The sequence below is a fragment of the Lepisma saccharinum genome, chromosome 23 (genome assembly GCF_977018435.1).
Source record: "Lepisma saccharinum chromosome 23, izLepSacc3.1, whole genome shotgun sequence".
Lineage (NCBI taxonomy): Eukaryota > Metazoa > Arthropoda > Insecta > Zygentoma > Lepismatidae > Lepisma > Lepisma saccharinum.
The window spans coordinates 27,429,231-27,452,933 of NC_139251.1; the positions used below are offsets into that span (position 1 = coordinate 27,429,231).

General features: G+C 37.5%; 1 protein-coding gene across 1 annotated transcript in view; it reads right to left on the reverse strand.

Annotated features, from left to right (window-relative positions):
• Positions 1–1,335: 1,335 nt before the first annotated feature.
• Positions 1,336–23,703, reverse strand: part of mr (anaphase promoting complex subunit morula) — a 35,465-nt gene continuing 13,097 nt past the window's right edge. Inside the window, exons 5-15 of the mRNA XM_083110048.1 lie at positions 22,843–22,981; positions 18,447–18,621; positions 17,430–17,655; positions 16,432–16,619; positions 15,375–15,549; positions 11,436–11,547; positions 9,373–9,501; positions 7,725–7,854; positions 6,851–6,936; positions 2,015–2,170; positions 1,336–1,618 (exon numbers count right to left, since the gene is read on the reverse strand). Coding sequence (XP_082966174.1) covers positions 1,412–1,618; positions 2,015–2,170; positions 6,851–6,936; positions 7,725–7,854; positions 9,373–9,501; positions 11,436–11,547; positions 15,375–15,549; positions 16,432–16,619; positions 17,430–17,655; positions 18,447–18,621; positions 22,843–22,981 — 1,723 coding nt within the window. The 3' untranslated portion in view covers positions 1,336–1,411. The remainder of the gene's footprint in view (positions 1,619–2,014; positions 2,171–6,850; positions 6,937–7,724; positions 7,855–9,372; positions 9,502–11,435; positions 11,548–15,374; positions 15,550–16,431; positions 16,620–17,429; positions 17,656–18,446; positions 18,622–22,842; positions 22,982–23,703) is intronic.

Here is a 23,703-nt window from a genome sequence, read left to right on the forward strand (position 1 = left end):
ATATAACCACAACATCCAGTTTTCCATGCAAAATGTACGCAAAATAAATAGAAAGTTTGAGCTGTGCAAATGTCTAGGATAGTTAGACTCTGTGAAGAGTTGCGTGCCATTTTTGTGGTTCCTGTGAAAGACCAAAATGCTAGAAAAGTATTGACTGGTATCGGTAAATGAATTCCAACAGATACTTTATGATATTGATACCACTGGTATCGGCCGATATGCGATACATCGACATCGGTATCGGTTCAGCCCTAGTTTTTTTTTCAACCTTGGTCCCCTGAAGAATGCCAGGCAGGGGTCAGGGAGGGCTGAGCCCCCTCTGGAACTACCGTCAGCCCCTCCTGGCACTGAGGTCAGCCCACTTGACATTAGGTAAAACTATTTTGTGTAATTTGTTTGCAGTGAAAAGTGAAAATGTAGACAGCAGATATTATTTTCCTCACAACTTAGATGAAGGATAAATTCAGGGAGCATGAACAGCAGCTATTACATTTGTTCATCTTATTTATAAGAAGAAGTCTTAAGTAGCGGCAAGTATTTAGGAGATTTCTCTTCTCTAGACTTCAGAAAGTTTCCTCACAGGGGTGCTTCTTTATTTGTACCTTCGTTGCCCCTGTTGCAACCTCCCATTTATACAGAAATCTGTGACTTTGATGCCATTATGCAAATTACCTCCACATCTGCGTCAAAGGTTAACAGCTCCCAAGTTTTGGGAACAAAGGGGAGTTCTACTGTTTCGGCCGGGGAGTGGAATGTACAGTAGACCCTATGATTGAATATTGTCCATCTTTTTCTGTGTACTGAATCATCAAACGTAGTATGGAATGTGTAGCAAGGGATGATTTCAGTAGCAGCCAATTAACACTTCAAGTGATATTTTAAATGATATAGAAAAATGTAGTATTTGTGCAATATTTCTAAACTTTATGTAACTTAATGACCCCCTACCACCCACACACCTAATTTACCTTCATTTAACATTGTTAAACTTCTGAAAAATGGACTTGATTTACAAAGACCCCCTTGATAACCCATGAGCCCCCCCGCCCCTGGAGATCAATTCTGGCTCCGGGCCTGAACAACGCATAATTGACGCAGTACTGTATTTATTCATAACGTTAGATAAGGAATAATTGAGAAGATCTGATATATCAAGAAACGGAAGAGAGGTTTGGGAACCACTGTAGTAAATAACAAATGTTAAGAAAACATTACCATTGTGATAACATTATTACATACCATATTAAAGGGAGGGGGAAAACAGTACTTGAAGAAATATACATATAAAACCATAATTTTTCTTTTCAAATAATTTTAATACAAAGAAAATGCAGCAGACAACCATGATTACTATTATATACATATTTTATAAATCATAAATGCACATATAACAATCTTAAATGAATAAATATCATGTTTTTGGTAGCCTATAGAAGCCACCACTGAAGAGAAGCTTGTGCTCTCGTACTTTCCTATCCAAGAAATGCCGCAGTTCCTGCAGGCTGCACTCCACTGCAGTTGGGCCTTGCGAGGCAAACATCTTCAGCATCTGATGGATTCTCTCGAGAGGCAACGAGTCTAAATTAGTTAACATTCCAACTATATACGACCAGAATACCTATTGAAGAAAAATATAAACTTTCAGTAAATTATAAATCTTTACATATTCTGTATTTTTTTTTTTAAATGAAGAAGTGGCAACCTATTGTGTTATAAAGAAAGTTTATTCTAGGGGTGTGTCAAATTGATCAGTAGTCTATCGGTATCTGCCAGTATAGGCATATCAATGTATCAGCAAAACATATTGACATATGTACAATCAGAAAATTCACTGCTTGTACTTTTGCTGAATATAATTATTCATTCTACACAAGTTTGCCGAAGTTCTAAATTTTAATTGCTTGTTCAATTTTTAAGAATTGTTCTTAGTACTTGAAACTTTTTGCCAACCGAGAAAGTGGCCATGTAAATCTGGTTTAGGGCACAGAGCTCTGCAAAATCATTAACTGTGTACCTGTAATTCTTCCTCTCTCTGGTCATGTGCAGAAGCCATGGCACTTTCGGTTTCCTCGTCTTCGCAGACCATTTCCGTTGCAACAGGGCACTTAGTTCTGATTGGACTCTCTTCGACCAACAGGAAAGTATCCGTATTGACTTCTCGCAACAAACCCTTCAAAAAAGAAAGGAAAAAATGAAATATGTCCTGTATTTGTAAAGTAAATGTCTAGATACTTAGCTTCTTTTTTCTAATGCATAACCTAGAGACAGTTGATTTTTTTAATTAATTTAAGATATAGGGCAGCTTAAGGGCCAAGTGACCTGGGTGACTGCCCAAAGCACCAAAACCATATATCTGACTAACTGATTGCCTGGCGTTGCTTGGGTATTTATTTATCCCAATACAGGAAAATAATGAATTCTAACTATACGAGGGTCACTATTTATATTTTGAGCCTTGGCAACACTGATTGAAGTTAGGCGCGATTTGACGTTTGCACGGAATCATCTGGCATTATTAGCTATAACGTACTTCAAATGTTTTGTCAATAGCTTCATTTGTGTTGTTTATGTTGCCTTGGAGATTGCGTGACAACAATAAAATGGAATTAACTCGTGAACATTTTCGTGCGATGATTTTTTACGATTTTCGACGTGGATTATCAAGACAAGAGTGCATCGATCAACTTACTTCCACGTTTGGCGATGAAGCCCCATCCTTTGCCACTGTGAAACACTGGTATAACGAATTTAATCGTGGCCGCCATTCGCTCACCGACGAGATTCGCGAAGGTCGTCCAAAATCAGTTGTTGTTCAAGAAAACATTGATGCTGTGCAAAACCTAATACTCCGCTTCAAACGCCGTACCCTTTTGTGAATGAAGACAGTGGATCTTCGAAATTAATAGGATTGAACCATTAAATTGTGCAACGCGGAATTACGAAATCTTTTAAATTTCACGTAAGTAATTTTAAACCGCGTTTACCGCAACCACCATGAAATAATACTGCAAGATCGTCATGTGACATACTGTGAGATTGAGGCAACCATAGGCATTAGTTCCACCAGTATATATAAAATATTACATGATTATTTAGCTGTGAGAAAGGTATGTTCTCGTTGGATCCCACACAATTTGACAAAAACTGAAAAAGACGCTTGCGTCAATTGGTGCAAACAAATGCTCAATAAATACAATCGTGGTGCTTCAAAAGACGTATATAAGATTGTAACAGGTGACGAATCATGGATATATGCATATGAGCCGGAACGTAAACAGCAGTCGACTGTATGGGTGTTTCAAGATGATCCCGATCCAACAAAAGTTGTTCGCGCTTGAAGCACATTGAAACAAATGGTCGCCTGTTTTTTCGGCAAAACTGGTCATGTGGCAATTGTGCCTTTAGAGGAACGTAGAACGGTCAACTCTGAATGGTACACAACAATTTGTTTGCCAGAGGTCTTCGGTCAAATACGGAAAACAAACAAGCGCCATCGGATCATTGTTCATCAAGACAATGCCAGCTGTCAAACATCTCGTCTAACAACCGACTTTATGAACAGTCAAAAAATCGAATTGATGGGTCATCCGCCGTACAGTCCTGATTTGGCACCCAATGACTTCTTCTTGTTCCCGAGTGTCAATAATAAATTGCGTGGACAACGATTTTCGTCAGCGCAAGACGCTGTTGATGCGTTCAAAAACCATATTATGGAGGTGTCTCAAGAAGATTGGAAAAACTGCTTTGACAAATGGTTCGAACGAATGCAAAAGTGTATTGACCATAAAGGAGAATACTTCGAAAAACAATAAAGCAGTTTTCAATGCAAAATTCCTGTTTTTTCATTGTTAGGCTCAAAATATAAATAGTGACCCTCGTAGTGTAAAACGAACTTAGAGTTGAACGGCATTGGAGTGTCACTATTCATCTTAGCGAGCCCGAAAACTATGGATTCCACACTAATATCGGTCATTTAACATGTCACCCCCTTCCCACCCTCACCCCTAGGGGTGCCAGGGGTGTCTTGGAGTTGAATGGTATTGGGAGTGTCACTATTCATCTTAGCAACGCCAACAACTATGGATTCCACACTAATATCGGTCGTTATAGATTATTTTTACATGTACCCCTTCTCAAACCTACCCCTAGGGGTGCCAATGTAACTAATTTTATTTACAGGTAAATGTCATCGTGAATGTCACCAATTAGCTTAGTGACTCCGAAAACTATGGATTCAAGGCTAATCTAGGTCATTTTTGACATTTTATTTTTCACCCCCTCTTTGACCCAACTCGATAGGTGATGAACTTGGAGTTGAATGGCATTGGGAGTGACACTATTCATCTTAGCGACCCTGAAAACTATGAATTGCACACTGATATCGGTCTTTTTCGATTATTTTTACATGTCACCCCCTTCCCACTCCCACCCCTAGGTGTGCCAAGGGTGTCTTACCCCCATAGTATTTCTTTCCAGATTGCAAGTGATACGTGTACCAAGTTTGGTTGCAATCGCTCCAGGCATTCGAGAGTTATGCCAGAACAAACATACACACATACATCCATTTATTTATTTATTTATTATTTTATTTACGACTTTGTTTACATGGCGAAGTTAAGGCATTAATGCCTTCTCTTCCACTTAACCATTAATTACAGGGATCATTTTTTTGCAGTAAATTGTATACAATTAAAAAATTTAAAAAGATAAATGAAAAATAAAATAATAAAAGAAAAATAAAGTAATGAAAGTAAAATGAAAATAAAAATGAAAGCAATAGAGTTTGAATACGAGCAGTCAAGCCCTGGATTAACCATTAATTACGTACATTGCTCATTATTTTTACTAACACAATGAAAAAATGTAGCTTAGAAGAAATTAAAAATAAAAGCAATACAGTTTCTACATGCACACACACACACACACACATTCACACACAAGTACCTACATAGAAAACATAGTTCGTGGGCTAAATGTATAACGTATTTCTTTCTGGGAATTTAATCTAGGTCCAATTGTTTAGCATGTATAATTTTAATTGTCTTTTGAATGTTACAACTGAGGAGGAGGCTTTGATTTCGGGGGGCAGTCTGTTCCAGTGTCCTGCAGAGGTAACGGTAAACGAATTGGCGTAGAAGTTAGATCTGTGGATAGGGATGGATAACAGAGATTTTTCACGTGATCTGGTGTTGCGGGAGTGAAAGTCCGAAAGATATTGAAACCGCCCGGATAGGTATTTTAGTTCTTTTATTTCTAGGGCTTTGTACAGTAGGACAAGGTTGAAAAAACTTGTAATTAACGCAATCAGAGGATATAAAAGAGGTCGTAAACTTTCATGTGTTTAATGTCGTTTCAGACTTTGCCAGTTATTCACAAGAAATTCACCCAACTCTTTTGGTCACATGGAAACATGTAGTTATTGTGCGAATATGGAGTATATGTTGAGAAATGTTCTGAAATATGGAAATACGGTAGAACCATGTTTTTACGGTTTTTTAGGGAACCAAGCTGTAAAAAATTAAAATTGAGGAAAATTTCATAACATTGGGACCATCAAGGTTGAATGTATAATATGGAAATATGTAAAATCAAGGAACGTAAAATCGGGGTTCTATGTAATATGTAAAAATCACTAAAATATGTAAAACATGAGCCAAAACCTATTATATGTACAAATAAGGAAAATAAAAACTGATTTTTTTGTGTCTACATTCCATGATGTGCAAAGATAATACAACATATGAGGCATATTTTTAAGTAAGTTCCGTTTTGCAATTAGGCTGCTGTAGCGCTGCACTTGCAGTTTTGCACATGCACGATGAGGACCTGCATCTATGGGCTTGCCACAGACAGCAGTACGCAACCATTTGCTCGAGTAGACAGTTGTTCAGGTCTGGTTACAATACCTCAGACGATTGAAAGTCCCGTGGAGTGTGAACTGCGCTGTCATTCGTTTTCTAAGTGCAAGAGACGTGAAAGCGGCCGAAATCCATCGGCAGATTGCAGAAGTGTACGGAGACAATGCTATAAGTGATTGCATGGTAAGAAGATGGGTGAGGGCATTTAAAGGTGGCCGTAGAAACGTGCACGATGAGAGATGAAGTGAGCGACCATCCGTCAATAACGATGACCTGGTGCAGCAAGTTGATGAAAAAGTGCGTAAAACCAGGCAGCCGATTTCTATGAAGATGGCATTCAGAAGCTGGTCGTACGATACACTAAGTGCCTTAATGTAGGTGGAAATTGTGTTGAAAAATAAAATTATTACAACATGTGTCCTTGTGTTTATGTAATATCAAAATGGAACTTTCTTTAAAAATGTGCCTCGTATAACTGATTTCAGCTTCATACATAAATATGTATATACATATAAATCCGTTCCCTGCTGATTACAAAAGTGCAGTGATTTGTTTGTTTGAGTTTATTTCTAAGTGCACTTTATACACAGAAAGGCTAATCAGGACTGGACCTACAGTTTAAAGTAGGATCTAAACCACCATGTGCCTCCACTGGGTGTGTGGCTCTTTGTTTTATAGAGTTGGATCTGTTAATTGAAGCCACTGCTGCAATTACAAATTCATGTAGCAATTTAAGCTAAGAGATTACTGTTATTTTGATATCATTATGAAGGTATTTAATAAATACATACTGCCCCTGAATGAGCCCCCATCAATATCCTCCACAATTGGGTGTGCTACTGCCCATACGATCCAAGTTAGTCTCTTCCTGAAAGCATTATTCCTACCACAATAAAATTAAAGACACCGCACATTATCCTTGGCAACATGTATAATTGTGCACTGCTAATATTCATCTTTATTCATATAATATTTAAATTCATGATACACACCTGAGACTGCCAAAAAGTTATCTTTCTTCTTAACAATGTAGGTGGAACATGCATGACTTGACTCAGTTCATCAATTGTCCATTGACCTGTAAATCAAAAGTTTCTTTGTTCACATTGACTACATGCATATAATTATGAATGTTATACTGCAATGCACAAAACACATCAACGCATAAATGTAATTTAGAGGACAAAATGCACACAACTGATTTTCATTTGCATTAACCAAATACTGATTAAAAATGCAATAAGTTTTTTATGAAAATAGCAAAACCAATGTGATGTATTCAATTAATAACATTATGCATTTTTTCTTCTAAAAGTATTACTAGCAACACTTGATGTGGAAATTCTTAGCTGGGGAAGGGGGGAGGGTGTTTGGTCTTGCCTTGGGGATAGCAGCTGAAGGATGCTCATATGATTTAACATGGTGACAATAAGGTAGCTGCAGAGAGGTACCATCCCCCCGCATCCCTCCTCACTTCGAGCATTGACTACTAGATGACACATCATGATAGAGTAACTTAGAAATTCATTTTAAAGGCTGGCATTTTTGTTTTGAGTTCACTTTATGAGAAGATAGCCTAATTGGGACTGGGCCTACAGTTTAATATCTAGCTTTCTTTCTCTCTGATGATGTTTGCTTTCATTTCTCGTGCATTAACAGAAAAGTTTACATTGCACTCTGTTCGTTACACAAACATTTCTACATAGTAACTTATATACACATTTGTTATGTCTTATTCACAGTAATTTGAGTTGTGTGAATTATGTTGACACGAGGTAGAAGCTACAAGTAAATGCTACATTTAAAATCCCAGTTTTATGCAACACATCAAGAAAATCATACAACATAACTAGAATTTCCACCTACTTTTAGACTGAAAATGCCAGATTATAGTTGCGTGAATCGGGGACACTGTGAGATTGATTTTCCTGTCCTTCAGTTCTAAATCCAGATTAACAGATCCAAGGTGGGGCTTCCAACATAATGTACGATTTCCCTGTAAACAAAAGAAGAAGTGAATAACTGAATTATGTGGGAGAACGTAAATATTAAATTCCGTTTTTATTTTACCTTCTAAAACTTTCACACGGAATGCCTTCTAAACACTCAATGTTCTTTGTTGCCGAGATAGAAAATCTCAACTTACGAGGTGTGACAATATAGTTTCCAGGCTGAGGTTACAAGTTGGCCATGTATCCATCATTTCACACATCTCAGTGAGTACCTGAAATACTTATTTGATTAGTAGCAATTGTTTGATTCAACGTAAGAGCAGCTTCTCTAATTCAACTTGTTTTTTTCTCCACTTGTAAGTTTACAATGGGACAATGTGTGAACATGGGAAAACCTCAACAGAAACGTATGAAATGTTCAAAACTATATACAGGAACGACATCATGCCAAACTCATATGTTTTTGACTGGTATTCGCACTTCCGAATTATATATAAAACATCTCACCAGCAGTGTACTTAAATTTCATCACAATCAGACCACACTTTTTTTATTTATAGAATTTCAAAGAGAATGTTTGGAAAACACCAACAAACTGGAACTTTTTTTTAAGATGATAAAAAATTGGATTACTCAAAAAGAAATTTGTTACTATATATTATCGCAAAACTGAATAAGCTAAATTTTGATTCAACTCTTTTCTACGTGGGTGTACTGGTTAATTTTTCATTGGAGTCCAAACTTGAGTATCCATAATTTGTAATCTTACAGTGATGCTTTACATCAAAGATATATCAAGTACACTAGTGCCACGTAGGATTACTTTGAAGAATAAAAAATAAATATACCCTCTCAGTATTCTGTCCAAAACTTTATGTCACACCTTGTACGTAACCTGCAGCATTGAAGCTGAAAGGCCTTCCTTCTTTTACAGTAGTAAAGGGTGTTCCGTAATGGATGCCGAATTTGAATTGAGTGCTTTTGTTTTGTTTCGAGGTTGGCAGAACTGTTGGTATCTGTTGCCATGCCGATTAATGTAGCCTCAATTGTTTTGACTCGTTTGTTGTGGTTACGATATGGGACGCCATGAAAAATGCCCGCAAAGAGTGATCTCTTTGCACGGTGACCAGGAATGGCCAGCAAGGTCATGCGATCTTACACCCCATGATTTCTTCTTATGGGGGTTTGTGAAATCACAGGTGTACGGCAACAAATCATGAACCCTTTTGGAACTGAAGGTGGAAATCATACGGGTGATTGGAGGCATCTGGACAGACATCTGCGAGAAGGTTATCAATAATTATGTGGAGTGTATAAATGAATGCAGACTCAGTAGGGGTGGATATATGCCTGACATTGTCTTTCATACGTAAATGGTAGATGTTACTGCTTAGATATATGTGAAATATAACTATTTTAATGATATTTTCCCTATTTTTATTTAATTTTCTAATTCGTCGTCCTACACGGAACACCCTATACAACACACATATGCTTGCTGTTTCTTTTCATGCACATTAACAGTAAAAAATATATTAAACTATTCATTATAAAAATCTTACCTTGAGTGTTTCAAATGCCCTTGTGTAGTTTTGAAGATGCTCAAGCACAAAATTGGGTAGTTCTAGAGTTTCTTCTTTAAATGGGGGCCAAAACTGTGCAGAAAGTATTAATGCTGATGCTGGGAATTGCTGAAAACAATAAAACAGAAAGATAATGTTAATGAAACAGAGTTTAGGAGTTTGTGATATGAGGACCAAAAGCACAAAGGTTAATTAAAAAAAAAGAGTGGAAACTCGATATTAGATTTTCCGGCATTATACATTCAATCTTCATGGACCTAATAAAGCCACATGTGTCAAAAATTTCCCATATTTTACGTTTTCCTGCATGTTTTATACATCTTTGTAGCCTGAAAACACGCTGTCAGGTTCCACTGTAACGTGTTTCCTTAATGACTACAAACAGGAAAATCAAAAGTATTTGATTGATTTCATAGTTCAAACCTCAATACTGCATACTTTAGTAGAAAAGGAGGGCCTCCCCGATGGTGTTGTGGTTATGTTGTAGACAGTGGCGTGTCCAGGATTTTCAAAAGGGAGGGGTTACGTACACTTTCTCTGCTCTCATTTTGCCATCTTTCCCTACCTTTGACGTTCTTTTTTTTTAAGGAATACTGGGCCAAAAGGAAGGGGGGGTATAAGACCCGCCAACCCCTTGGGCACGACACTGGTTGTAGCCTTGTAATCAAGGGATCATGGGTTTTATATCAGATGAAAGCACATATTGATTTGGATCCCACTTTAAACTGTACAGGGTGGGAAATAACCTTTTGCTAGGGGTCCACAGTAAAAAGTAACAACAATTAAGAAATTATGGTAATACCAAATGTTTACTACGACAATTGTGGTTGTAAAAACAAAATTAAAAGTTAGTATGTCCGCCGTTTGCTTCTCTCACAGCACGAAGACGATCAGGGTAGGAGCTCAGAAGATTCGCAAACAGTCCGTATTCCATTCCATGTCACGGAGGACTTGTTCCAGATGTGCATGGAGTGTTGGCCGAGAATAGCGGTCCGGTCCGCGTTCCACTATCATCAAGGACTCAACTGCATCCTTCAGAATAGCCAAAAAGTGCTCTGCTGCATTCAGGTCTGGTGATGCACCTGGCCATTAAGAACTGCTGAAGAAGTCAATGCCACTTTGCCGAAGAAGGTCTTGGTTTTAGTATTTGCCTTGAAGCAAGGGGCTTTGTCGTGAACTAACTTTTAATTTTGTTTTTGTAACCACAATTGTCGTAGTAAACATTTGGTATTACCATAATTTCTTAATTGTTGTTACTTTTTCCTGCAGACCCCTAGCAAAAGGTTACTTCCCACCCTGTAGGTCCAGTCTCGATTAGCCTGTGTATAAAGTGGACTTAAAAAACAAACTATTTGGTAGAAAAGTCTGGGTTTACACATAATAACATAATTTCTATCTCTAGAACAATTATGCTAGCACAAAATAATTCAAGAGAGCAAAAGTGAAACAAAACGAATTTTAAAACAAAATTTACCATTTTAGAAGCCTTTTCATAGATCAATACAATGTGAGATTACTGTTGAGAAACTACAATATGACCTTTATGTCATCAAAATGTGTCACATCTATTCAGTGCCACTTGTTTGTATCATCACAAAAGGGAATACAGCACACTGTGAAAGCAGACATAATATTTAACGTTATTGAACTTTTTGACAACAAAGTCACGAAAGGAAGTTAGGAATATATGGGCACTTCCAAGGGGGAAAATTTATGTATGCCATGACTGTGAAAGGATAAACAAATGACTGTCCACTTTAGTTCAGGAATTGACCACATTCTTTCTCTTCCTGGTATGTAACATTTGTTTGCACAAAATTCTTCAAATGTAAAAAAAATAAAAATCACATCATGTCTGTGTTTCATAAGATGCTGCTTCATTTCAGTCATCAAATATGATTCAGAATCACTTTTGCAGTTTTCATACACTGTAAGAAAATGGACTCATTCTTCTAAATTGTACATATATAAAATACTGTTCACACGAGGTTCTTTCATGTAGTATTTTATTGTAGGGTTTTATCATGAAAGAGTGTTATTACCTGTCTGTCCAAGTTGAAGTTAGGATCTGAGTGCAAGTGAGCATTTATTCTCTTCGAGTCATAAACGTCTTTCAGCATAACCTCACAATAATGGAGTTGGGCTTCCCCAAACCTGGAAAGGCAACAATAATAAATTCTGCATCTCTTACAATTATCACTTGAAATTTTTTACACATTAACAATGACATATTACGCAGATTGTGTGTGATCTGTAATATGGACCAAAAAATAAACAGTTGATTGACTCAGTAAAACTGATGGGCAATTAATACATTTGTTTGCAACCTATCAACACAGAAATTAATTTCTAACCATGTTTCTGCCATGCATATAAATAATTATTTTTTTTCAATGGGATCAAATACAACAATTTAGTTACATGCAAGCAAATTACTAAGATAAATAAGAAAAAGCTAATTATATTGAACAATAGAATTGAATAATTTTTCAGAATGTCCATTGCCTTATTATTAGCTTTCAGGAATTAATTCACGAATTTAGAAAGAAAATAAATGTTTATGAAATTTCTGACAGTCACTTTGTTTCGTTGGTATTTCAGGCATGCCAGTTAATAATTCTCAATTTCGTTGCTGGAAGCAAATGTTACGTCAGTGTGTTGCCAGGACAGTATCTGTCAAAATGCCGTGGATTGCACGTGGATGCACTTGGACCAAGTGCAAGTGATTGTGATATTGGGTTTGTGTGGGAAACAGGTTGACCTTCAAACCAAATAAGGAGCATGTGCGGCACGTCCTGCTTTTCTCGTTCAATCCAAAAGAAAACGCGAGTGAAAGCCATCATATCCTTGTGGAAACGTACGGTGACAATGTCGTAACGCAAGATGCTTGTGTGCGTTGGTTACGATGATTCAAAAGTGGTGATTTCGACTTGAAAGACAAAAAAATTCCAAGATGCCAAATTGCAAGCACTGTTGGACAAAGACGATACGCAAACGCAACAACAACTGGCAGAGAAGTTAAATGTTGGTCGCCAAACCATATCTGATCGTCTTCATGCCATGGGAAACATCCAGAAGGCAGGAAAATGGGTTCCACATCATCTGAACGACAGACAAATGGAAAAGCGAAAAACGGTGTGTGAAGTGTTGCTTTCTCGGCATGAAAGAAAGTCTTTCTTGCATCGGATAGTGAGTGACTGGGGACAAAAAATGGATCTACTTCGAGAACCCAAAATGCAAAAACTCATGGGTTGACCCAGGACAACCTTCAACATCGACCGCTAAACCGAATCGCTTCGGAAGGAAGACAATGCTGTGCATTTGGTGGGATCAGAAGTGTGTGGTGTACCATGAGCTTCTGAAACCAGGTGAAACAGTGAATGCCATTCGCTACCGTCAACAACTCATCAATTTAAACTATGCATTGATCGAAAAGCACCCAGATTGGGTGACAAGACATGGAAAAGTGATTTTGCAGCACGACAACGCCTCATCACACACAGCGAAAGGCGTCAGACACACCATTTCTGCACTTGGCTGGGAATTCTTGCCCCACCCGCCATACTCATCAGACTTAGCCCCTTCGGACTACCATTTGTTTTCATCGATGTCTCACTCACTTTCCCAGCAACACTTCAACAATTACGAAGATGTCGAACAATGGCTTGCTGACTGGATCACCTGAAAATGTGAACGATTTTTCTGGAAGAGCATCCACAATTTGATGGACAGATGGACACAATGCATAGCTAGCGATGGCACATACTTTGAATAAAGCATTTGTTACCTTTCTCCCCAGATACACTTGTTTTCTTTCGGATCAATTAAGAATTATTAACCGGCACACCTGGTACTTGCTTTTTTTTTCAGTTTTCAATAGATTTTGCATATTTTCTACTAGCTGATTACTTGGCGTTGCCCGGGTATTTATTTATCCCAATCTTGTATTAGACAGGAAAATAATGAATTCTAACTATAGTGTAAAATGTAACTAATTATAAATGCGATCGTGAATGTCACCAATTAGCTTAGCGACTCCGAAAACTATGGATTCGACACTAATCTAGGTCATTTGTGGCATTTTATTTTTCACCCCCCATGCGATAGGTGATGAACTTGAAGCTGAACCGTATTGGGAGTGTCATGAAAACTATGGATTCCACACTTTTATGGGTCGTTTTCGCAACACAACCTGAATGTTAGACAACCCGAGAAACACTATCGTTGTGCACGATTGCATAGTCAGGGATGTCTGTTTGTGCGGAATTTAATATCGGTCGTTTTTTATTATTTCTACATGTCACCCCTTCCCACCCCACACCTAGGGGTGCCAGCAGTGTCTTACCCCCCAAAGTATTCTTTCCAGATTGCAAGTGATACGTGTACCAACTTTGGTTGAAATTGCTCCAGGTGTTCAAGTGTTATGCCGGAACAAATAAACATACATCCATTTTTATATAGATAGATAGATTACATACTTTATGAAGACTGCATGAATAAACAGGTGAAAATACTGCATATGTCCCAGAAATTACAACAAAACAAAGTGAGTGTAACATTATTTTATTGTTTATATTATATTATTTATCATAAATCATGTTGGAAAAATATGTAAGCAAAGTGTTAATGACAACAAATTTTAAGTGCAACATCAAAGTTTTCCCATGAAATTTTCATACGGTATACAAATGCACGTAAAAGTTTCTTATTCCACCAGTAAAGGCATGAAAGCATTGTGAAAAAAATGAAATACCATATTTACACGTGTATAGTGCGCAATCGTGTATAAGGCGCATCCTGGTTTTTGATGGGTAAACGTTACAAAAATTTATATCTTGTATATAATGCACAGTACAATCCAGTTTCAAGAAATGGCTTTCTTAGTTGTAGGTCATAAAGCTGTTGCTATGCCGATCAAAAGTGAATGACATCATACCTATTCAATAAATCACCTGATGCTATGTGGACCAAGAGGAGAATATCCTCTTGTGTAAACAATAAATCTCCAACCCATGCCACCTCCCCTCTCTCCCTCCACTGTGTTTAGCATTTCAAAGCTTTAACTCTTTAACCACCTTATTTATTCTGTAATACTAGAAAGCAAGATGAAAATTATGTTATGGATTTGCAGTGCTCAGGAAGTTATTTTGTATTATTTCTCGCCCAACAAATCCTGCTGTATGCATCCCATGAGACGAAATTCGCAAGAGTTGCACTGCTTTCCTTGGTGTCGCAGAACATTACATTACAAAGTGAAAAATCGTATGAAATGGCCTTCCTTCAAAGTTTTATACGAGGCACATTCAGGACCTTCAAACTAGCAGTTAGGAGCACAAGATTTCTTCCAGTAAGGAATTTACACACTCCATATATATATTATTATTTAGCCAGTAATACATTTTAATTATTGTTTTCTTTTTCCTTATGTTTTCTTTCATCCAAAGCACCATAGAAATCAGAACGTTCCTTCATTTTGTGTCAATTGCATTTCACATTAGTGTGATTATCTTGAATGGAAAACTGATGCCATATTCAAAAACTGCAGGTTTTAAGCTTTACAACGATATATATATAACATGATAGGGTTCCGTAAACACGAAAAATAAATGCAAGTGTCCCAAAATCATGGAAATACCCTGTACGGTTTCATCTTGGCTGTCGGAATTATTCCGTGCATAATGCGCACCACAGTTTTTGGGAGGAAACATTTTGGAAAAAAGTGCACGTTATACATGAGTAAATATGGTAGTTCTAGTTGTAATTTTTGCGGATTAATTTGGAAAACCAACAAGGTTTCTGTAATACCTGGGTAGTATAGCAGACATTGCACTTGTGACCCATTTTGCAGACGAATTTACAGCAATACTGTCTTTTTTTTCATCTTTAATGCTGGCAAAAGAGGATAGATCAATTACATGACATTTTTCTTTCAATAAAAAAGCAACACACAACAAAACTAGATAACGGAATGTATTTCTCACCTGAGTTTGAGCAGCTCCAAGTACCGAATTTCCTTCTCAGTATTGTAGCTGAACTGGGACAGGAGACGGTCAGCAAGAAGGGTGCGGTATTCATTGACGAACAATTCCTTGCTGCCATACACATTAACGAGAATTGAAATTATGTCAGATGTTCTTCTGCTTTTGGATGTTTTCGCTGCAAAAGTAAAAAAAATTAAATCCAAAGTTAGGAATTGCCTTGCGTTAATTGATTCCCTAAAATTGACTATACAAGCTTCTAAAATTTTAACGAAGGCATTATTTCAAAGTAATTTTAAACTTTTCTTTGTGAGACTAAGCTCACATTCACTCACTGCTTTTCAGGGAAACATTACGATTAGTGTTCGTATTGCTAATATTAGAAGTGAGCAAATTCAATTAAGAAAATCAATGAAGTGAATATGACTAGAAAAATATATTCTGCTACATGAAAAATGTACGAATTGACCAATATGAAAATTCAACCCACATTTTGCCTTAAAAGAGATACTACGTATTTTGGCATTTACTTTACAACACTAGTAGGATACTTATTAACATCCCTATTTGATATTAAATTAACGAATCAAATATTATTAGGAGGGCAAACGGCTTCAATAACAATTGGTATAAATCTGTGATTTGTGAACTTACAATCGTAATAGAGAAATTAAAAACCATTGATGTTAGGACTATATCAAAGACCTTTACATTAATAAAAATAAAAATACTAACAAAATGTAAAATTTTGCACTAAACTACAGACTAAGATATATCGGATCAGCAAAACGACCAATGATTTTCCTCCATATTAGTCGATAAGACACAGAGCACAGATTGGATCTCGCCTATTTCAAATACAGTGGAAATTCGATTTTATGTTTTTTAGAGGACCAAGGTGAATAATCTTAAAATGCAGAAAAATATAAAATAGGGAAACTTTTATAGCATTTTGCTATATTGCGATATGAAAATTCACTGTATAATGCAAGGAAATATACAATCAGGGCTCCCCTATAATATATATTCCTCAAAATACAATTTAAATCAAGCAACATACAAGGATCAGCATCAACCGGATCTGGATTCCAGTTCTCCCAGTTTTCGGTGTCGTCATCCGACGGGGTCCCTTCGTCCAGCTGAAGACCTTCCCCTCGCACTAACTCATCAGCCAACTCACTTGGGCCCTCTTCTGTGAGGCTACTGACAACACATCTCACAGTGTCATCTCGGCATCTTAAGTATTGCCTGAAAGAATTCAGAATGATGGAAAGTGTCAAACCTATAGAGGTTTCCTGGATGGATACAAGAACAAGTCCATTAAAGATGACCATGGGGTTATTAGTTGAGTTTGTTTTTAAGTAGACTTTTATGTACAGATAGGCTTATTGGTACTGGACCTACAGTTTAAAGTGTCAATGAAGAATCGAACCCAGGACCTCTTGATTGCAAGGTGATGGCATTATCAATATGCTATTGGGGAGGGCCCTACTGTTATTATTAAATAACAGCAATTGTATCAGGTTCAAATCTGAGTAGACACTTGACTGAAATTAAAATTGTGGGTGCATCAGCACTTAGGCTATTTGCGCCCATCACATTATACGGGAACGTGCCCCTTAGCATAAATGATATAATACATGTCCCTGAGGACTAAACTCTCCTTATCTAGGTTAAAAGCTGAGGCTGTAAAGGGGCACTCAGCAAACGTAAAGACAACACACAGCCTGACAGAGGATTATGCTGACTGAGATGCCAGAGCCTTCTCAAAATGTCACCCTATACACCCAAAGCATAAGCATACACTTCAAAATTACAGAATATTGGTTACTGGTGACATTTGGGGTGGGACATTTTGCTCAGGCAGTTAAAATAAAAAGCATTACAATTTCTCTATTTAAGAATGAGAAGGAATGATCAACAAAAGAAGAGAACCAACACAATAGAAGAGACTCTTCCTGAACCCCAAACCCAAAACTTTCAGTGCATGTATCATGAGTTGACATTTAACATTTTAAGTCAATGAGAGGAGAGCTGAGAAAACACATGCAAGCGTACCTCACTGGTTGTGTAACAGTTTCAAGTAACACTCCCGTTGGATCCAACTGCCTCAATGCCCTTATGGCAGCCACATATGCCGTGAGAATATCAGGTGTATTCACGCCTGGGTGCAGGAGACGTGTTTCCAGAGCTCTCTGGAGTTTCTGTGTCAAGTAAGGCCTCAGGTCAGTCTTCTGCAAGCAGATTCTCAAATCTTCTACAGCAGGTTGAGAATCTGGATATTCTAAAATACAAAAACATCCATCTCCAAAAATCAATACAAGTTACATTAAAATAGCTTTGTTACTGCTTTCATTTTATTAAAATTATGTTGGCCAATGTTAGTATTAATGTATTATTTTATGTTTAATCTTTATGCAAGCAGTATACCCGGCATTTCATAAATAATTGAGGAGTTACAAAAATTTATTACAAGTAAAATACTGAACTTACGTTAATGAACCCAGTCCAGAATGAATGAAGAACTCCAGCAGTTTTTATTTACACCTACAAATGTTCAATGTGTGCACCACAGGTGGCACGACCCACATCGACACAATAGTCTAGTTCTTGCCACACTCGCATAAAAATGGACCTGTGGATAGTGTCTGTCTTTGATGAAACCCCACAAAAAGAAGTTGCACGGTGTAAGATCCGGTGATCTTGGGAACCAAAACAATGCGAGTGATGTGGGCGATTTGAGTGTCACCTAGCGGCAGGCAAGTGAACTCTCAGCTTAACAAAAGATACACATGCACAAACTATCTGCTTCCCTTGATCGTTCTGGACTGGTTTCATTAACGTACGTTCAATATTTTACTTGCAATACATTTTTTTTGCCCCTCAGTTATTTCTCAAATACCCGGCATAAGTTTTACTTATCACTAATTCTTAGGACAGATTAAAACATAATAAATTACTTGAATGAAACTTGCAGTTTTTGGCATTTCTTCCATTTACTTCAAGGTACAAACTAGTACTGCATTACAAATTCTGCTTAACAGTAAGGAACTAATACACTACATTTCTTCATACCTATAATGATATTAAAAAGTTGATCTATCCTTGTTCGGGTGTAGGTCTCGTACAGATAATGAGTGAGCTTCTGCTTGAACTTATCGACTGCTTCATGTGCATTTGGTCTTGCATGTTGATTGTCCCCTCCGCAGTATATGCCTGTCAGCCAATCCATTACAACAGTATCCAACCACTAAACAGAGAAACAAAGTGTTTACAAAATAATTACAACAATAGTTACTATCCACTCAGTCTCTCTCTCTATACAAAATCTCTCTGGGGCACTAAACATCTGTTCAAGGGCCAAATACTGCCAAGTGGTTTCATTGGGTGACACACGGTCAGTGCATTGTATCCAATCACCACTGTTTTCTAGCATTTGAGACCTGAGTCCACTATTATTTCTTCAACGTAGCTCTGTCTTCACAAAGCCGGACATAGCTCAAAAGAAACTAAATTTTACTCTCAAATACTATATTGTTTCAAACTTAGTAATGTAAATAGAGACTTCGAGATGAATTTGAATTGAACAGCATTTTGTACCGACTGTATCGGAAACTTCACATCAAAGCAACAAGCTACACATGTTGTGTGTCAGTTGGGACTTTCACCACTAGAATGCAGGCTTGTGCAGTGTGCCATGCAGGACAGTGTATAATGTTGCTGTTGGCTTGTTCTTTGTCAAGTGGCATGTGAGTCATTCCATGCGAAATCAACACAGCCTTTGACCTGACCATCTCCGATTTTCATGAAATTTGGGGAATTGAAACTATGCATGTAACTTAGTAAGTATAAACATTTTTAGTTTCGTGCGTCTTGTAATTGTTAAATTATTCAAGGTCAAAGTTAGCATAAATTGCCCTTTTTGAGCCCGCTTAGCTATACTAAATCTGCTGTAACTCCGCCCCTATTTTGCCTAGGAAGCTCAAATAAAGTTTATTGTACAGGGAATTGAATAAGCTTTCCAGTGATATATAACAAGCCTACCTTTGGATAAAAATATAATTTTGTCACGTGACCTTGACTTTTGACCTTGAATATCTCAAAACATGTCATCACCAAAAATCATGAAAAAAATATATTTAGTCCCTCATTCCATACCATAAAACATACCAAAAAATCATTCTGGGACTGCAATGGGATCAGAAGATACAAAATGATATGTGTAACTATGTGACTGATAAATCCCCATTACATGAACTATGAAGAGTCAAATGTCCCTTAACACTCCCTACAAAATGTGAAGGAGTTATCCTGCATATAATTGGTCATGAAAGAAATAGGTTAGGCACAGGGAGATCCCTAGCCGTGTGTGTCAAGCGCAGGTCCGGCATATTGTTGACCGCCATATTGAATTCAACGCAAAAATTTCAAAGGAAAGGGGGTGATGTGATACATCAAATGAGGCTAGAATTTCACGAGAAATGAAGTGACGAAGGATTTTCCAACGTATCTTACGCCAGCAAAAAGTTATACACATATCTTTCACTTACGATATATGCACATTATAATGTTGTCAATGTTCCTGTGAGCACACTCGTTGACGTCTCTCACACTCGCATAGAACATTTGGTAATGTAGCATGTGCAACAACATCGCAAGCAGCAACTATGCCTTCTCTCAGATGGTCAATATCAGGGACTTTTAGTGCATGCACCATTCTCTTCAAATGTTTCTGAAGGTAAAAGTCCTCCTAAGATGTTAGATCTGGGGAATGTGCAGGCCTTTTAATAGATCCCCGTGTGCCCATCAATCTACCTAGAAAATTACCATGAAGAAATTGCGAAAATGTCTACATAGTGTGGTCACACTCTGTCCTGTTTCAAAACTCTCGAAAAGTGCCATATCCCGTAAGCAAGGGTGAAAAAAAACTGTTCACTTAACAAATCCAAGAAGCCCTCACCATTTAAGGTTCCGTTGTTGAATATGGACCGACCATTTCCGTTCGCCATACATTATACCACATAATTAGCTTACCAGCAACAACCATTCGACTGAGCAAATCACAGGTATTGCATATTATTTTTATTAACTTCACCGTGAACATAAAAATTTGCCTCGTCACTGAAGAATTTTTCATTCCAAAGGAAGTGTCACGTAATTGTTTGAGATACTTTTCCCAATATTCTTCACTATTCAACTATTTGGTGAATGTAGCTGATTAAAATCATATGCAATGGTGCGTATACTTCTTTCTCTCCATAGATGTCAGCGTGATCTGGATGAGTTCCTAACACGTTAGGAGCATTCCAATGCTTTGCTTTTAACACCTCGAAAAGGAGAAAATGGTTACAAGCATGCAGTAATAAATTTTTGCTGGTTAAATATACAGGGTGGCTCAATAAGTCACTTAACACCCCCAGTACAACGCCACTGCGGCATGGAACGTGAAAATGGCGATGACCAATTGTTATCAGGCCAAGGGGGAACCACATTGACGTCACCCGCATGGTCGGCAGCCATCTTGATGTCCGCCATCTTAAATTCAACTTCAGAAATTTAAATGGGAAAGGGGTCGTGCGACATATCAAAATGGGCTAGAATTTCACCAGGAAAACAACTGTGACATTTGTTTTCACCTAACTTTAATTGTTGCAGAGTTAAGAATACCACAAAGTTATGGCTCAATAAGTCACTTAACACCAGTACAAGGCCACTGCGGCATGGAACGTGAAAATGGCGATGACCAATCGTTGCCTGGCCAAGGGGGAACCACATTGACGTCACCCGCATGGTCGGCAGCCATCTTAAATTCAACTTCAGAAATTTAAATGGGAAGGGGGTCGTGCGACATATCAAAATGGGCTAGAATTTCACCAGGAAAACAACTGTGACATTTGTTTTCACCTAACTTTAATTGGTCATCGCCATTTTCACGTCCCATGCCGCAGTGGCGTTGTACTGGGGGTGTTAAGTGACTTATTGAGCCACCCTGTATGTTGGATAAACCTTCGTCACTTCATTTTTCGTGAAATTCTAGCCTGATTTGATATATCACATCACCCCCTTTCCTTTGAAATTTTTTGCGTTGAATTCAATATGGCGGTCAACAATATGCCGGACCTGGGCTTGACACACACGGCTAGGGATCTCCCTGTGCTTAACCTATTTCTTTTATGACCAATTATACCCAGGATAACTCCTTCACATTTTGTAGGGGGTGTTAAGGGACATTTGACTCTTCATAGTTCATGTAATGGGGCTTTTATCAGTCACATAGTTACACATATTATTTTGTATCTTCTGATCTCATTGCAGTCCCAGAATGATTTTTTGGTATGTTTTAGGGTATGGTATGAGGGACCAAATATATTTTTTTCATGATTTTTGGTGATGACATGTTTTGAGATATTCAAGGTCAAATGTCAAGGTCACGTGACAAAATTATATTTTTATCCAAAGGTAGGCTTGTTATATATCACTGGAAAGCTTATTCAATTCCCTGTACAATAAGCTTTATTTGAGCTTCCTAGGCGAAATAGGGGCGGAGTTACAGCACATTTAGTATAGCTAAGCGGGCTCAAAAAAGGCAATTTCTGCAAACTTTGACCTTGAATAATTTAACAATTACAAGACGCACGAGACTAAAAATTTTCATAGTTACTAAGTTCTATGCATAGTTTCAACTCCCCAAATTGAAAAATCGGAGATGGTCAGGTTAAAAATTGCACATATCTGTGTTGATTTGGCATGGAATGACTCATGTGTCAATTGTCACTTCAGTGTGAATGTTAAATTTAAGTGAAACACAATTCTCAGATGTGTTAGAGCTACATTTTTTATGACAAGTTACAATTAGCTTATAGCATACTATATTTACTACATTAATAAATTCACTGAATCTGATGGGAAAATTAAATCCTTGTTCCAAATTAATTTACTACAGTTTAAAATATAACATACCATTGTCTTCTTTACCTTTATCTGCTATTACAAGAAAAAAATGCCCTACATCCACGTTTGGTGAAAATGGAGCTTTGGTTAACATTAGAAATATTAACCAAGCTAGTCAGTTGAGAATAACTGAAAGTATCAGTGATTTTCTTGTTTGACAGTGTTTTTACCTTGGGACACAATATATACTTCTTATCTGCTGCCTCACATATAAAGAACCATCAAACCTCCATAGCAGAGTGGTTAGCACAGCACACTATGACACCAGGGGGGTTCAAATCCTGGCCTGGATATGGGTGTTCTTTGTGAATGTTTCTTCATCAATTCAATCACATCATCTTCGCAATTAGCCAAAAGAAACATAAAAACAAAGTAAAATAGACCAAATCGATCAATTCAATTTCCAGTGGAGGCACATTTCAGTGTTTTGGTTTCTGCTTTAAATTCAGGTCCACCCTGAGTGGCTTTCTGAGTACGAAGTGAACTTACGTATGACCAACATCAATGTACAAGCTCTTACCCTTTCTAAAGATCCAATATGGGAGACATCAAAACTCCCTTTACATGATTCTTGGACATAGTTCTCAATTCGAACATGAATCAAATTTGTGAGAACATTTCCAGCCAGTCTTTCCAGCAATTCAAGTTCAAGAAGTTTCCTGCAGATTAGAAAAATAACAAATCATTTCTTCCTAGTGCAAATTATAGTTCATCATCACATCAAGATTACAATGCAAACACTGTAACTAGCAGTTTTTGAGTCCAATACAGGGTTAGCCTAAAATAAATAAGACAGTTTAAACCCTTTAAATGGAAATTTGTTCGTTACATCAGAAAGCATTTAGTACTGTTGTATAGAGAAAGACTTCAAGTTTACGACCTCCACTTTTAGTTTGTCTTCATGACGTCAGCATCACATGAGCACCCTTGACGTAAGTCGAGCAGTATGGCCACTAGCCAGGTGGAGAAGGCTTTCTGCGTGATTGAATTTGCAAAAACAAATTCTGTTACTATCGTGCAGCGTCGTTTTAGAACACGGTATGGTAAGCAACCACCCACAAGGTAGTCAATCTACGATTGGAGCAAGAAATTTAAGAAAACTGGTTGCCTGTGGAAGGGGAAAAGTCCTGAGAGAGGAGAACTGGACCCTCGCATTGATATCTGTCATGTTACAAAAGGGTCACACATAGAACACTTGTAACTTACCAATGTAAGCTTCAGGATGTACTCTTCAAACCATGTAAGTATTTCAGACATGTTATCAAAACTCTTCTTTCTGTAAAACTTTGAAAGTATCTTATTTCTTTTAGGTTAACCCTGTATAAATAAAAAAATATTATTACTATTAGCTGCATAATGACAGTCGTTACATACTCAATCA